The 13,831-nt window shown below is 32.9% G+C and overlaps 1 protein-coding gene across 1 annotated transcript; it reads right to left on the bottom strand.

Annotated features, from left to right (window-relative positions):
* Nucleotides 1–5,910: 5,910 nt before the first annotated feature.
* LOC147802498 (uncharacterized) lies at nt 5,911–8,193 on the bottom strand. The gene has a single exon (XM_087153384.1). It carries the CDS (start codon nt 7,910–7,912, stop codon nt 5,969–5,971), a length of 1,944 nt encoding a protein of 647 aa, XP_087009510.1. The 5' UTR covers nt 7,913–8,193; the 3' UTR covers nt 5,911–5,968.
* Between the last annotated feature and the right edge of the window lie 5,638 nt (nt 8,194–13,831).

Raw genomic sequence — 13,831 nt, 5'->3', positions numbered from 1 at the left:
TAAAATAGGATAACTTTTTGAGGTTATGATTCTCGCATCTCATTTAAATTGCATTGTAGACCACTGAATAGTTTACAAAATATGTCTGCACAACTATTTTTTACCGTGTGGAAGATAAAACTTTAATCTAAATGGTTAAGAAAATTTAAAAAAAGTCATCGCCTTTGTTGGAGTATATATTTATGATTCTTTGGAATATATAATTTAAAGCTTCATTATAATCAACTAAAACATGATTCTAGCACATGGAATAAATATCTTGATTACGAATAGAGACATAATATGTTATTATTTTCATTTTTTACTAATTCTATTATTAATTTTCATAGTATTATTAATTCGATTATTATTACTAATTGCATTGCTATTTAAAATTTAATGCTAAAATTCAGACTCAAAGAAATTATTAAAAATTTTGTTTGGAAGTGGAATCTTTTTTTTAAAATTTGATTTTTCCTGTACCAGACAAAATCAATCCAATAAATTGCCGATATTTGGAACTGTTGTTGGTAACTCTCATTGTAAAAACTGACAACTCTCATTGGCATCTGTACGCTTTCTCCCAGAGTAGCATACATCCCAGTTTGCTGAAATACTGAAAAAGAACATAGCGCAGCACTATGCATTTTCTTTGTGTTTCATCATTGAATCAGGCTATTTCTTTTACTGATATTGTGAAGTGAAAAAAATTGTACACATCATTCTTGATGATTATTAATCATCAAGAATGATCTTCATTATTAATCAACAAAGTTAAAGTACTATTTAATCAATACACTCTGGAAGCTATTGAAGTACTATGAACCTCTTGAAAGTTCTGCAAACATTATCAGATGCAAAAATTACATTATATAAGTAATCCATGCCGGCCAACAATCAGAATCCTTCTAGGTGAGTTTAGATGTTAGACTTTCTACAATCTTCTTGATTGTTATTAATTGGTTTTTGAAGAGAATGAAAGAATGAGATCAGAGAATGAAAGGGTTATAAGATGGAACTTTGCAGAAATTCTTTCTGATATTGATTTCACTGACCTTTATCGACCAACACCCTTCAAGACATGCAAACATTTTAAACGTAAGGAAATATCAATTTTTATCAAGCTTTGCCCGCGATTCAAACCCAGGAACTTTCTGATGTGAGGTCAGCTCTCTGACAACTTAACAGTCCGGACGGATTCAATATAAAACTAAAATTTTGAAAATTAATCCCAAACAATTAAATGACATAGTCTTCCAAAATAACAAATTAAAAGAGGTGAAAAGTTTTGCGTATTTTGAAAGTATAATATGCAACAAAGGAGGAATAGAAGAAGTTAAACTAAATAGATTAGACAAAGTTCAAAGCACTTATGCTATTCTCCATGATTTCTGGAAAAGCAAAATTGTAACAAATTCAGCAAAATGTAGAATTTTCAATGCCAAATCTGACTCTACAGATTGGTGACATAGCACTGAAATAAAAATAACATGAAAAAATTTCAAGTATTTATTAACATCAGTTTAAAAAGAGTTTTACGTATCAAGTGGTTCCCTAGAATTTGTAAAGCTGAAATCCTTAGAAAAGCGAAACAGATACCATTTAAACTAAAAATTAAAAAACACGAATGGAAATATATTGGTTATGTTCTACATAATCATGAGAAATTTAAAGTAAAACAAGTTTTTGATTGAAACCCTCAGGGAAATAGAAAATAAAATGACTTAAAATTTCTTGACGAACGGCGTTATATATCCTCCATGAAAGTGAATTTATCTAAATACAGATGGACCCCGATTTAACGAACCCCTATTTAACGAATTTCGCGATTCAACGAATTTTTTTTCAACCCCAGCAAAAACAGAGTCATAAACCCCTAATTAACGAATAATTAACCTCGAATTAACGAATTATTTCAGCATTTCATTAATTTTGATCAGAAAAATATTGAATTTTTTTGTAATTGGCGGATTCTAAAGGGAAAAAAATCTTTCCTGGGAGGAATAAAATAGAAAAAGTGCATATTCGTCTCAAACAAAAGAAACGACTGCAACAGGGAAAAACAAAATTCGTCTTGGGGAGGTGGGCAGAGTTAATAAGACATATTACACTTGCAAGGTCATTTTCCGGGGGTTTGTCACGTGGGCTATGAGTCAAACAGGAAATTCCTTTCTAATCTTTGATAGTCGTTCATAACTAGTAATTTTTAATAATACATATGTACAAAAAAACAATTTTTTTAACCCCGATATTACGAATGACCCCGATTTAACGAATAAAATTTCCGGTCCCGATGAATTCGTTAAATCGGGGTCCGACTGTATTTGATCCAGAAGTTTCATTGTCTTCTGGGATAGGTTCGAAATTGTACACCTGGCAATTTGAACATTGATTAGCCGCAAATCTAATATAGATAGTCTGCTAAACGACCGAGAAAATAAAGTATTTTGCTTTTGTGGTGGTCATAAAAATTAAGGATTACAAGCTGATTAATTTTGACTGAAACCCATAGTTATGGAAAGATTACACCCGGCTCGCCCCGACCACAGTGCAGGCATAAAATATCCTCAGTGGTAGACGGATCATAGTCCTCTTGCCGTCAGGTTAACCGTGTGAGGTTTTCCTCTCTATGTAACGCAAATGCAAGTTAGTTCCATCAAAAATATTTCCCAATACTTTATCCATGTGTTCCCTTATCGTCTGAGTTGGGTTCAAAATTACGAAGTTGAACATTAGTAGTCATAACTCAAAAATTGGGTCGGCTGTTCAACGACGGCTATAATATGAAAAATAGCGTGATTTGGAGAACTAAATCAGAGATGCCGTTAAATAATAGAGCTTACAAGTTTGCTTTTTTTTCTTCAAATAAAAAACATCATATCTTTATAGTATAAATACTTACCTTTTCATTTAAAAAGGAAAAGATATTACTTTTTGGCGTACAAATTCAAGAGGATTATTTTTTGTTTCTATTTTGCGTTGAGGAAGACGATAATTAATACTATGTAATTTGCTTATTCATAAAATGTAATTCTTGAATTAAATGGTGCATCAATCTGAGTTCTTAAGAAATACGGATTGAAAAATGCGTCTTTTAGTGGACAACTTTAATCGATTTTCATCTCAAACAATAAAGCAAAGAAAATCTGATTTAGTTGTCGCAGCCGTTTCAAGACTTTAAGGCGAAAGAAGAAAAAAATAAAGAAGGATTATTTAAAATCCAGATCATTAAAAAAAGGACGTCTTGCACTTAATCCTCTGAAAGTTTGACATTTTTCTTCAAGAGTGCACCTTTTACTATTTTTCGAAAAAAAGTACTACAGTAAATGTATCTTCTTTTATGTCATTTTTTCAAAAACATTTAAATGTAGATTGATAAAAAATTAGTTCTAGAATGACAAAAAGTCAGTTAAACTGCCTATTTGTTTTGAAAAATTTGTGTTTCAAACTCATTATGTAAACATTTTGCGTCATTTATTTAATTTTGAGTCACCCACTTTTTTTATTACAGTAATTTAAAATGATGGTATTATAAATATTGCTATTTGTACGTGAAAATCCGATCAGGAGAATTTTGAGCAGGGCACACTAACCATGCATGGTAAACCTGCTATGCTCAGTTTCTTTAAAACATTAGTTGAATAGCCGGCCCAATTTTTTGGTTCACGACTACAAATATACAACTCTGTAGCCTTGCAATTTTGAACCCAATCCAGAAGACAAGGGAACTCCAGGATGAAGTATTGGGAGAAATATTTCTCTTCTTCCTCAACAGATAGCGCTATTTCCAGTACTATTGTTTTAAGTACCCAGTATCCATGTAAAGCAAATTCGGGTTAGTTCCATCAAAAGGCAAATTCCTCCCAGTACTCGATCCAGGAGTTCCCTTATCTTCTGGATTGAATTCAAAGGTTACAGAGTACATTAGTAGCCGTAAACCCTAAATTGGGTCGGCTGTTCAACCTCGGTTATAAAATAGTTTAAGTAATTATAAATAATGGTTCAAAAAATATTATTTAGATTAAGATTTACATGCACATTTCATAATTCGCTAAATAGTAAGTGCTTATATTATTTCCAATTTTGAATTGCTCTTTTTGACTTACATGATTACGCATGATGTATCTAAACTTTACTCGTAACTTAAAAAATGCCGGTAGTAAAATCTACGTTATTTGACTTCTCCAATGTTGGCAGGTCTGTAAAATAAAAGCGTCATTTAGTTAATTTAGAGAAGTGATTAGAGAATCAGTACTTTTTGAATTCTCTAACATGCAAAGCAACTCAATGCAAAGAATGCTGTCAGTAGTTTTCCGTTAGCAACTAAATATTGCACATTTGTACGTGTTTAACTCTCAACACCTTTTTCATTGTTGGCTGAACCTGATAGGGGGACCACGCTGAGAAATTATCTTAAGATGCTAAGAAATCGATTCTCTCTATCTTCTAATTCGTTTTTATATCCGTCATTGACAAAATTTTTAGTTTACGACTACTGATGTTCAACCTTGTAACTTTGAACCCAATCCAGAAGACAAGGATACTCCTGGATCAGTAAACCCAGAGGTATTGATTTGTTACGGAAACATGGAGGACTTAGTGACTCGACAGATATAACGTGATTCAGTCACCATTTACTACACGGGGAGCCTTCAGTTGGTGGGGATCGAACCCATGATCTCTTGCACATTGACTCAGTGCCCTACCAACCAGACTATGCCAGCCGCTCTATTTTCGCCAAAATACAGTCCCTGGTTCACATCGCCAAATTAGAGTTCCTGACCATATTATTAGACGCACTATAGGATTTTATGTAAAATTATAATTATTAGTTGATATTATACGGCTGTATTATTTTTACTCGAATGAAACCGGTTTGCATTTGTTTACGCTCCTGTATCAATTGGTTACCATTGTAATGCAATACGTTAAAAAAGATCTCTTGAATAAAAACCCATAACATGTATGTTTAAATATTCCATGTAAACTCATGTAATTATTAAAAAACTACAGTGCGTCAAATAATTTGATCTAATTATTATAATGTACTGATATAATGCTTAATATAATACATATTCTATATTTGTATAATCTATCACCTAATTTATATTATATATTATCTAATTTAACCAACTGATATGCTAACGTTAACAAGTGCAAACCAGTTTCAGTCACATAAAAACAGTAAAGCTTTATAGTATTACCTGATAATTAAGATTTTACATAGAATCTTATAGTACGTCTAATGATTATGCTAGGGACTGTAGTGATTTTATTCTAAAATCTAAAATAAGAACTTTGTAAATAGCAAAACTTCGGCCCCTTACTTGGCTTATAATTATTTTATCTTGTAAAAAAAAATAGTTCGAAAAAAAAATCTGACAGTAGAATTATATTTGAATGATTTATTCAATAAAAATTATTCTTCTTTTATCTGAGTAATAACCTTGTCTATTGCTTATTCTGAAGGATACAGTTGAGTAAAATAGACAAAACAATTTTAATTCCCTTGGATTTTTCTTTTTTAAAAATATCACCGATTTAAATAAAAAAACATATTTCAATAACCTTTTATCATCTCAACATGAAATTTAGTTTAACTTCAGCTTATTTAACATTTATATAAAATAAAATCTTTGTTAAGCTCACATATTATCAACAGTAATAGAATGCCTTCCTCTATGACTGTATATCTTCCTAGTGACTGTTTTTTTGGGACAAGTGATGAAAAATAAATCACGTAAAATTGCTGATTTTTCTTCAGGTGTAACGAAACTAAAAAAATTAAGTTGTGACAATTAAATTAATTATTGAAGTTGTGACATATTATATTGTTTCATTAACATTCAACAACTAACACTAAAAAATGGAGTTACATATTTATTATAAGTCAATTTATCGTTTGACGGTGATTGCGCAGTGTACATGATTTGACAGAGAATATGATTTTATTTGCATTCGCTTTTGATCGCAAAAATATGTACAACTATCATGTAGTATCTTTCTCAACAACATTCTCCAATAAATCAAGGAGAGCTGAAATCTGTGGATTCAACTCATCTTGGAAAGAGTGACTAGTCTTTTGCTCCAGAACTAGCGACTTTAATTCTGTGACTGTACTCAGGAATAGAGGTGACGACCACATTACGATTTCTTTCACGTGATTCCAGTCCGCATCAGTAAGTGATTGCGTAAAAATTAGTTTATTCTTAATTCCTCTCTCAGATAGTATAAGTTCATTTTTGTATCGCTTCACTTCATCGATACTGTTATCAAAAGATGCATTCAAAAGTATGGTGGCCCTTTCAAGAAAACCTTTACTCAGTGCATACTCTATACAACTACGACAAATAAGTCGAAATTCTGCAACATTTTCAAGAGAAGACAAGTTGTAATTTATAAATTTTTGTAACACATCGCCTACAATGAACGGCGTGTCTATGAATCGCTTGAAATAATAATTACCCCATTTTCGCAAAAAATCTGCTTTAAATTGTTGAATTTCCTCTACCGTCTGAAAATACCAATTCAAGAACTGGTCCACACGCTCATGGTTGGGCAAAAATAGTAATGTTAAATAGATAACATCCGGAGACGACATAGTTTTCTTAAATGTTTCGATTCCCACAGATTGATAAACCCACCTCAAGAAGGACTCAGCTGCTTGGAAGTTACCATCGCATATCCACTCAATACAAATATGCCAATCGCTAAATCCAACAAGCCACGATATTATCAGTCTATCTTGCTCTCTTTGGTCTATAAGATTGATTTTATAGGGATAACATTCTGGTGGCAAGGTAGATTTTGATAATATCACGTGAATCGAATTCAGATTGCTTGAATAAATAACACGCTTAAATTCAGGTCGACCAAACATAAAGCAGATAAATAGTGTAATCTCTTCTTTGGAAGCATCATTTAATATCCTATCAGCCATGTTTATATTTTCGAACTGCACCAAACGCAACAACACTTTGCAAAGACATTTATTTTTCAGAAAGGATCGTCTTAGTCTTAAGGGACTGGCACTCCATATTTCGTTAAAAATCATCATTTCATTTCCCCATACCTTATAACTAATATTCTCCATTATACATGCATAAATGTCTTCTTGCAGATTATCTAATAGTTCAAAAACAGTGGAAAAGAATATTCTTCGATAAGGCCAACTTTCGAACAAAAGCATTAATACACCAGAATGATTCCGAAAAAATTCGGTCATTTGAGTTAAACGATTGACACGAGATAATAAAAAACATAAAACATCTACAGTTTCTGAAGAATACTGACAATATATATGGTTTGGAATGCTCATACCTTCAGTAGCTTGTAAAAGCCACTGACTCAAATGATCGTTTTTCTCCTGCTCCGACAATTTTTTCCAAAAATACTTTAGGGCAACTTTGTTACCAATACGAATCGAGAAAGTAATCATATTTACATCAATACTAACCTTATTATCGTATATGTTTTCAGAAGCCATGAGTTCAGTTAGAAAACTCCCTAAATTATTGTCGAGGACACATGTCCAATATCTTATCAAATAATTTCGGTGCCTTCTAAAGCTGTCTCTACTAAATTGTTCTGAAATGTTCTCCCACAAAATTGAAACATATTCCTCTAAACAATGAGAGCAGGCTATCTCATACAAATCACGAATATCTAAGCTTCCTAAGCTTCCATTATCGAATAGTTCCTTAAGGGATTTTACTATGTCAACTGTCCCCTCAACTATCCAATAAATTGCACCACGCTTCATGTAATACTCACAGAGTTTTCTTTGATGTCTTATCCATCTGTAGTAACTACGAAACAATTCCCACAACTGCCACTGAATGGGTCGAATAACGTATGAGATTTCGCTCCTCAGCGATGAGGGCAAAGAGCTATTGGACAATTTGTTCAATATTCTTCTCTCTAACTCATACATGACTGCGTTATCGTTTGAGGGAGAAGATAAGAAAGAAGATGTCAATTCATTCCTTATATCAGGCGCCGTCCATAGCCCAATTGCAATCGACACTACTGCTATATGCTGCAGGGAAGGAGGTTCAGAAAAAATGTTTATGAAGTCGATTTCAGTTGATTCTGTTTTAGAAGTTTTGAGTGTCCAGCTTCCAGATCTCTTTTCTTTGCGGACTCCATCTGTAAAATACAATTTTTAAATTTAGTTTTGAATTAAAGATTCGAATAAAAAGAGAGAACATGATGCTTACGTAATTTATAACGAACCTAAGTCATATATTTAATATGCATGTTACTAGTTAAGTGAACAGTATAGCTACCATAATTAAACACGTTTAAGTAAATAAACCATTTCTTAGTTTTCATCAGCTTTTTAACACTTTTAGTACATAAAAAGCACGTTCTCGTTTTATGAAATATTTTTATAAATAATTAAGTATCTTTAATAGGGCAAATTTATTTACATTAGTAAATTGGCTGCGTAAAATATAATATTAGCATTATAAATTTATAAAAAAATATATTTTTTTGTCTAAAAGTCATTATAAATTACTTCCCACGTTAAAAAATAAATGTTTTTTCTTGTTTTGTTCTTTTATGAATGAATGCATAAAAACTGTGTTATTTTATATCATTCACTTACATTACTAAATAATAGTTATATTTTTGGTTGAAAGCTAATGATCACAAAGATTTAAAATCCTAAACAACCAACTGCAGCAAATTCATTGCCTTGGATACTTTAAACAATAATTTGAGGTTATACTTTTCTACTAAATACTTATTTCTTTCAACTATCTTCATAATGATAACGATTTTCTTTTAACTTTCTTACAGATGATATTTATACGACGAAATTCTATTTAGCTATGCAGATTTATAATTTCTATGGCGTTAAAATTCACGATTTTTAAATTCTTTAAAATAAAAATCGTAACTCTAAAATTTATTTTATTTACGTTTAAGCTACGACGTTCATTTTAAAAATCCATTATTAGTTTTCACACAGTTTTAAAACATGCATAGAAATTTTTCGAAGTAATATCATTTTTTATTTTGCTATTATTTGCATAACTATAACTTGCAGTAAAAGTTATTTTTCATTTTATCATTTGAAACTTTAAATATTTTAATAAATGCATAGCTGAAAATTACGTTCTATTTTTTGTTTAAAAATCATTCCATTTATACAAAAATAAAAACTAGGAGGCTTTAGCCATGCATCATTGATATATTTTTTATATATATACTTTCTTAAGCTGCAATATTTTTCACTTTTCACAAAACACATAACATTTTATTTTCAAAATATACAAGCATTGTAGTTTTATGTAAGAACATTTTGCTAAGCGTAATGAAATAGAGAATTTATTAAATTTGAAAAATAATTATCTATACATACTTGGAAAAAAAACACTTAACTTAAGGAATACAAATTGTGTAACTCAATAAAAAAAATAAGAAGAAGTTATTTTACTCGTTAACGAGACTTATTAAAATTTAAACAGGGAACGGTTTTAACGTTATTTATTAAGTTTAATAGTTTTAAAAATGTCAATATAAATATTAAGAGTGATATTAGGCAACATAAAAATCTCTCTCTCGCTATCTTTCGCTACTTTTGATTGACAACAACTTAAGCGCAAGCTTATGAAATAAATTTTTTTATATCAGTGGATAAATAGCCAACATTTAGAGCAAAAAAAACTTAAAGAAAGATATAACAAATGAGTACTTTAATTTGCAATTGCTTTCGAACAAATTGGAATTTCAAAACAAAATTCTTGTTAAGTTTACACATAAATCCACCCTTTCTGCAAATTAAATTTTAACCAAGTTACTTTTCAGGGAACTACGCGAAGAAAAACGTTTGCTTAAATTACCGCATTCCATGATAATGACATTTCTCCGAAACAAAACCATAACTCTGTTAATAAACTCAAGTATTTTCACTATTTATTTGGTAATTTTTCTGCTAAAATTATAACAGTTTACAGGATACTCTAGTTTTCAAAATTATAGCTCTTATAACCTCACACTTAGTAAAAAATATAAAACTGAATAGTAAATTTTTCTGAATAAATGTTTTTTTATACAGTGGTCTAAACTATCATGGCAAAATTTCCAAATTTTACCACGTTTGTCGAATTTCAACATATATTATAAAATCTAAAGTTATAGTTATTTTTACCGAAAACACTACCAAACCGCTTCGATAGAAGGTACTGAATTTTTGGTGTTCTCCTACAGAGAGAAATAAGGTAAGTTTTACAATATTTTGTTAGTTTTTATTAATAGACTTCAACATAGCCCATGACCTGATTAGACTAAATACACGAACACCATTAACTACTTTCTACACACCACACGCGCAGGGAAATCGCGATTTCACCCTAGGCAATCGTGACGGCTCCATATTAGTCTATGACTGGACCGTCAACGACACACATACTGCGAGCGACCACAGGTATATTACCTTTAACTTAAGCCATGCTCTAATAGTCCCAAAATCGAACCGTGTAAAAACAAATTTTGGCAATCACCCAAAATTCATCAAACTAATTCAGCGCGAGGCCACAGGCCTAATAGATAATTGTAACAAAATAGAAACAACAGCCGAACTAGACGAGCACACCAGGGCTCTCATTGATATAGCAACAAAGATTTATAAATATAGAAAGAAAAAACACTCAACCGCGCCCACATGGTGGACAAATAAACTTAAATTTGAAAGAAATAGACTAAAAGCACTAAACATAAGACTAAAAAGAGCAATGACCCAGCAGAGATTAAGCTAAACAAACAAGAATACAACAATGCAAAGGCAAACTATCGCAAGCAAATAACAAAAGCAAAAGAAATATCTTAGAAGCAATTCTGCAATTCGCAAACAGACCCATATGGCGCAGCTTACAAACTGGGCCACAATAAATTATTCAAGCCAACAGACATAAATCTAAGACTACCAAATAATAGTATCCTAAACAAGCAGGAAGCCCTGGTGTACCTATCAAAATTTCACTTCCCGGATAAAGACGACTCTATCGTGGACCAACCACCTCTACACACACAACACAGAACCACAGGCCGATACAAAGAAGGTGAGAGATTCTCTCTTTGCCTTCCTCACAACAAAAGCACCAGGTCCTGACGGGCTAGACTTCATGATTTGGAGGCGCGTTTTCGAGGCCAAAACCGAAATTTCTAACTAACTGGGTAAACAAATGCCTAAGCTTAAATCATTTTCCAAATAACCTTAAATCACAACACAACCGGACGCTTACAGACCGATCTGCTTCCTACCAACACTAGGTAAACTACTAGAAAAAATTATCCATCAAAGACTAATACACCATTTGGAATCAAATAATAAACTCAGCAATAACTATTTCGGCTTCCGAGAAGGTAGATCAACAGAATCAGCACTAAAATTAGTAATTAACGAGACAAAAACAACTAAAAAGAACAGAAATTGCAAAAATACAAACTATAAAATGCTTATTTCGGTCGACATTAAGGGCGCTTTCGACTCGATACACTGGGATCAGATTATTAACAGACTAAATGAACTAAACTGCCCGAAGCAGCTAGTAAACCTAATAAATAGCTATCGAACCAATAGATCAATTCAATTTGACGACGTTCTAGGACAAACTAAACTAAGCACGTTCAAGCGTTGTCCACAGGAGTCATGCCTAGGCTCACTCCTGTGGCTGTTAATCGTGGACATTTTTCTACAAGTCTTCAATCACAATAACGCAAAGACTATAGCCTTCGTAGACGACTATGCTTTCATAATTACCGGCAAAACGCGTAAAGAGTTAGAAATAAACGCCAACGTGGAAACGATAATATTCAACGAATTCTGTCAAAAATACCATCTCAACCATTCAATCAACAAATTTAATTTTATGACCTTCAAAAATCCGTTTAAACAAAGGTCACCAATAGTCAAGATAAACAATCAATCAATAAAATCCGTTAATTCAATCAAGTATCATGGGGTCGTCCTAGACCAGCACACTAACTTTTTAGAACATATAAATTCACTTAGGGCAAAAGCCATAAATATCTACAATCAACTAATTAAACTAGCTCCGAGGACCTGGGGTATCCAAACAAAACTACTAAAACTCTGGTACCACACGGTAGCAGAGAAAACATTAATATATGCATCAGCCGCATGGGGCACCAACTTAAGCATAACAGCCATCAGAGAACTAAACAAGGTACAAAGGCCATTTTTAATCAGAATAGCAAGAAGCTTTAAGACAGCTTCAAACGTAGCACTTAATGTACTAACAGGCATTCCACCACTTCACTTGCAAATACTCAAAGAATCAATAACAGCAAACGCCCTAAAATTCAACACATCTAATGACCAATATAACAAAAATATCAATGACTATCAGCACAAAATTAAAAGTAACAGCATACACCCTGCAGACAAAACAAGTTATAAACATATTTTATTGCCACCAAGCACACCAACCCAAACAATAATTAATATCTACACTCATGGCTCAAAAACAGAACAAGGTGTAGGTGTTGCATTCTGTGTTTTCAACAACAACAACTTAATGTACACGTTTAAATTCACACTAAAACAAGATAACACTGTCCAAGCAGAGATTTTAGCTATAAAAGAAGCCCTTAAATGGTTACACAAACAAAATAGCCGAGAGGCTACAATACACACTGACAGTCTGGCTGGCATGCACGCACTCATTAAAACAAAACAAAAGGACCCACACGTAGCAGATACACAAAAACAATTTGCGCACCTAGCCAGCAAAAGTAATATTAAAATATACTGGGTGGCAGCGCACACGGGCATAATAGGCAACGAAACAGCCGATCTAGCTGCAAAAGACGCTGCTGCCGGCAACGGACAAATGACAACAATTTAGCTACCCCCATCAAGTCTTAAAAACAAGACAAAAGAACTAATAGCCAAACTTTGGCAGAACCATTGGAACGAAACAGACAAAGGCCAAACAACCAAAACATACTACCCAACGGTAAGCTATGATAGATTAATCGGCCACCCAGCAGTAACGCAATTCCTAACAGGACACGGCTTCTTTCCAACATTCCTGCACAGAATGCACAGACTAGACACAGATCAGTGCCCATGCGACGAATTAGGTACACCTGAACACTACTTACACGAGTGTCCACTAACCCAACACAATCATCAAAAAGACCTAGCCCACCTAACGGCATTTGCAGATAGCCTGTCAAAGAAAAACTGATGAAAATAATAGAAACAACAAAGAATATAACTAACAATATGTAAGCAGCAGCATACAAAACACAAAACATGCACACCCCACAATCAACCACGGACTGGCTCACAATGGGAGCCAACGTGGTTGATCACCACACACGCCACACCACTGACCTGCTTCAAGCCCCAGGGGCAGTCAGTGCGCCAGGAGCTCTTCAGCTACCCGTGATGGCTAACAATATAAAAAAATAATAATAAAAAAAGTGTATAATAAAGGGCCAGCCATCTCATAATTAAATTAATAGTCAAAAATCAATTTTAATACTATCAACAACCATTGCTTCTCAATTCAGGTTAAAGTAATAATTAATTAAGATATAAGTTAAAATGCAACTACATTCAGCTAAACGACCTAACGTCCTGCAAATAATAAATTAATAAGTTTCAACATGGTCCAAGGCGATGCGAACTGAGAAAATAGGGACTAAAGATACTTTTTCCATTATTTAGTGAACACCTCCGAATACTTCACGAATGAGTTGGAAGGAATAACCAACAGGACCTTCCTGGAGGAGGTGGGCCAGTTTTCCAATAGGGAGGGAAGAGGGTGCGTTTGAAAAAAGGGTAGCACACCGGAGGACAGTCAGCTGCCCC

This window comes from Parasteatoda tepidariorum, chromosome 10 (genome assembly GCF_982258835.1).
Source record: "Parasteatoda tepidariorum strain Cologne lab strain chromosome 10, Ptep-v5.0, whole genome shotgun sequence".
NCBI classification, from domain to species: domain Eukaryota; kingdom Metazoa; phylum Arthropoda; class Arachnida; order Araneae; family Theridiidae; genus Parasteatoda; species Parasteatoda tepidariorum.
Note: the sequence above shows the minus strand (reverse complement) of the source record. Positions and strands in the feature narration are given on the sequence as shown.

Coding starts and splice junctions, on each gene's coding strand:
- LOC147802498 (XM_087153384.1), bottom strand. CDS start 7,912: ATGTATGAGTTAGAGAGAAGAATATTGAACAAATTGTCCAATAGCTCT.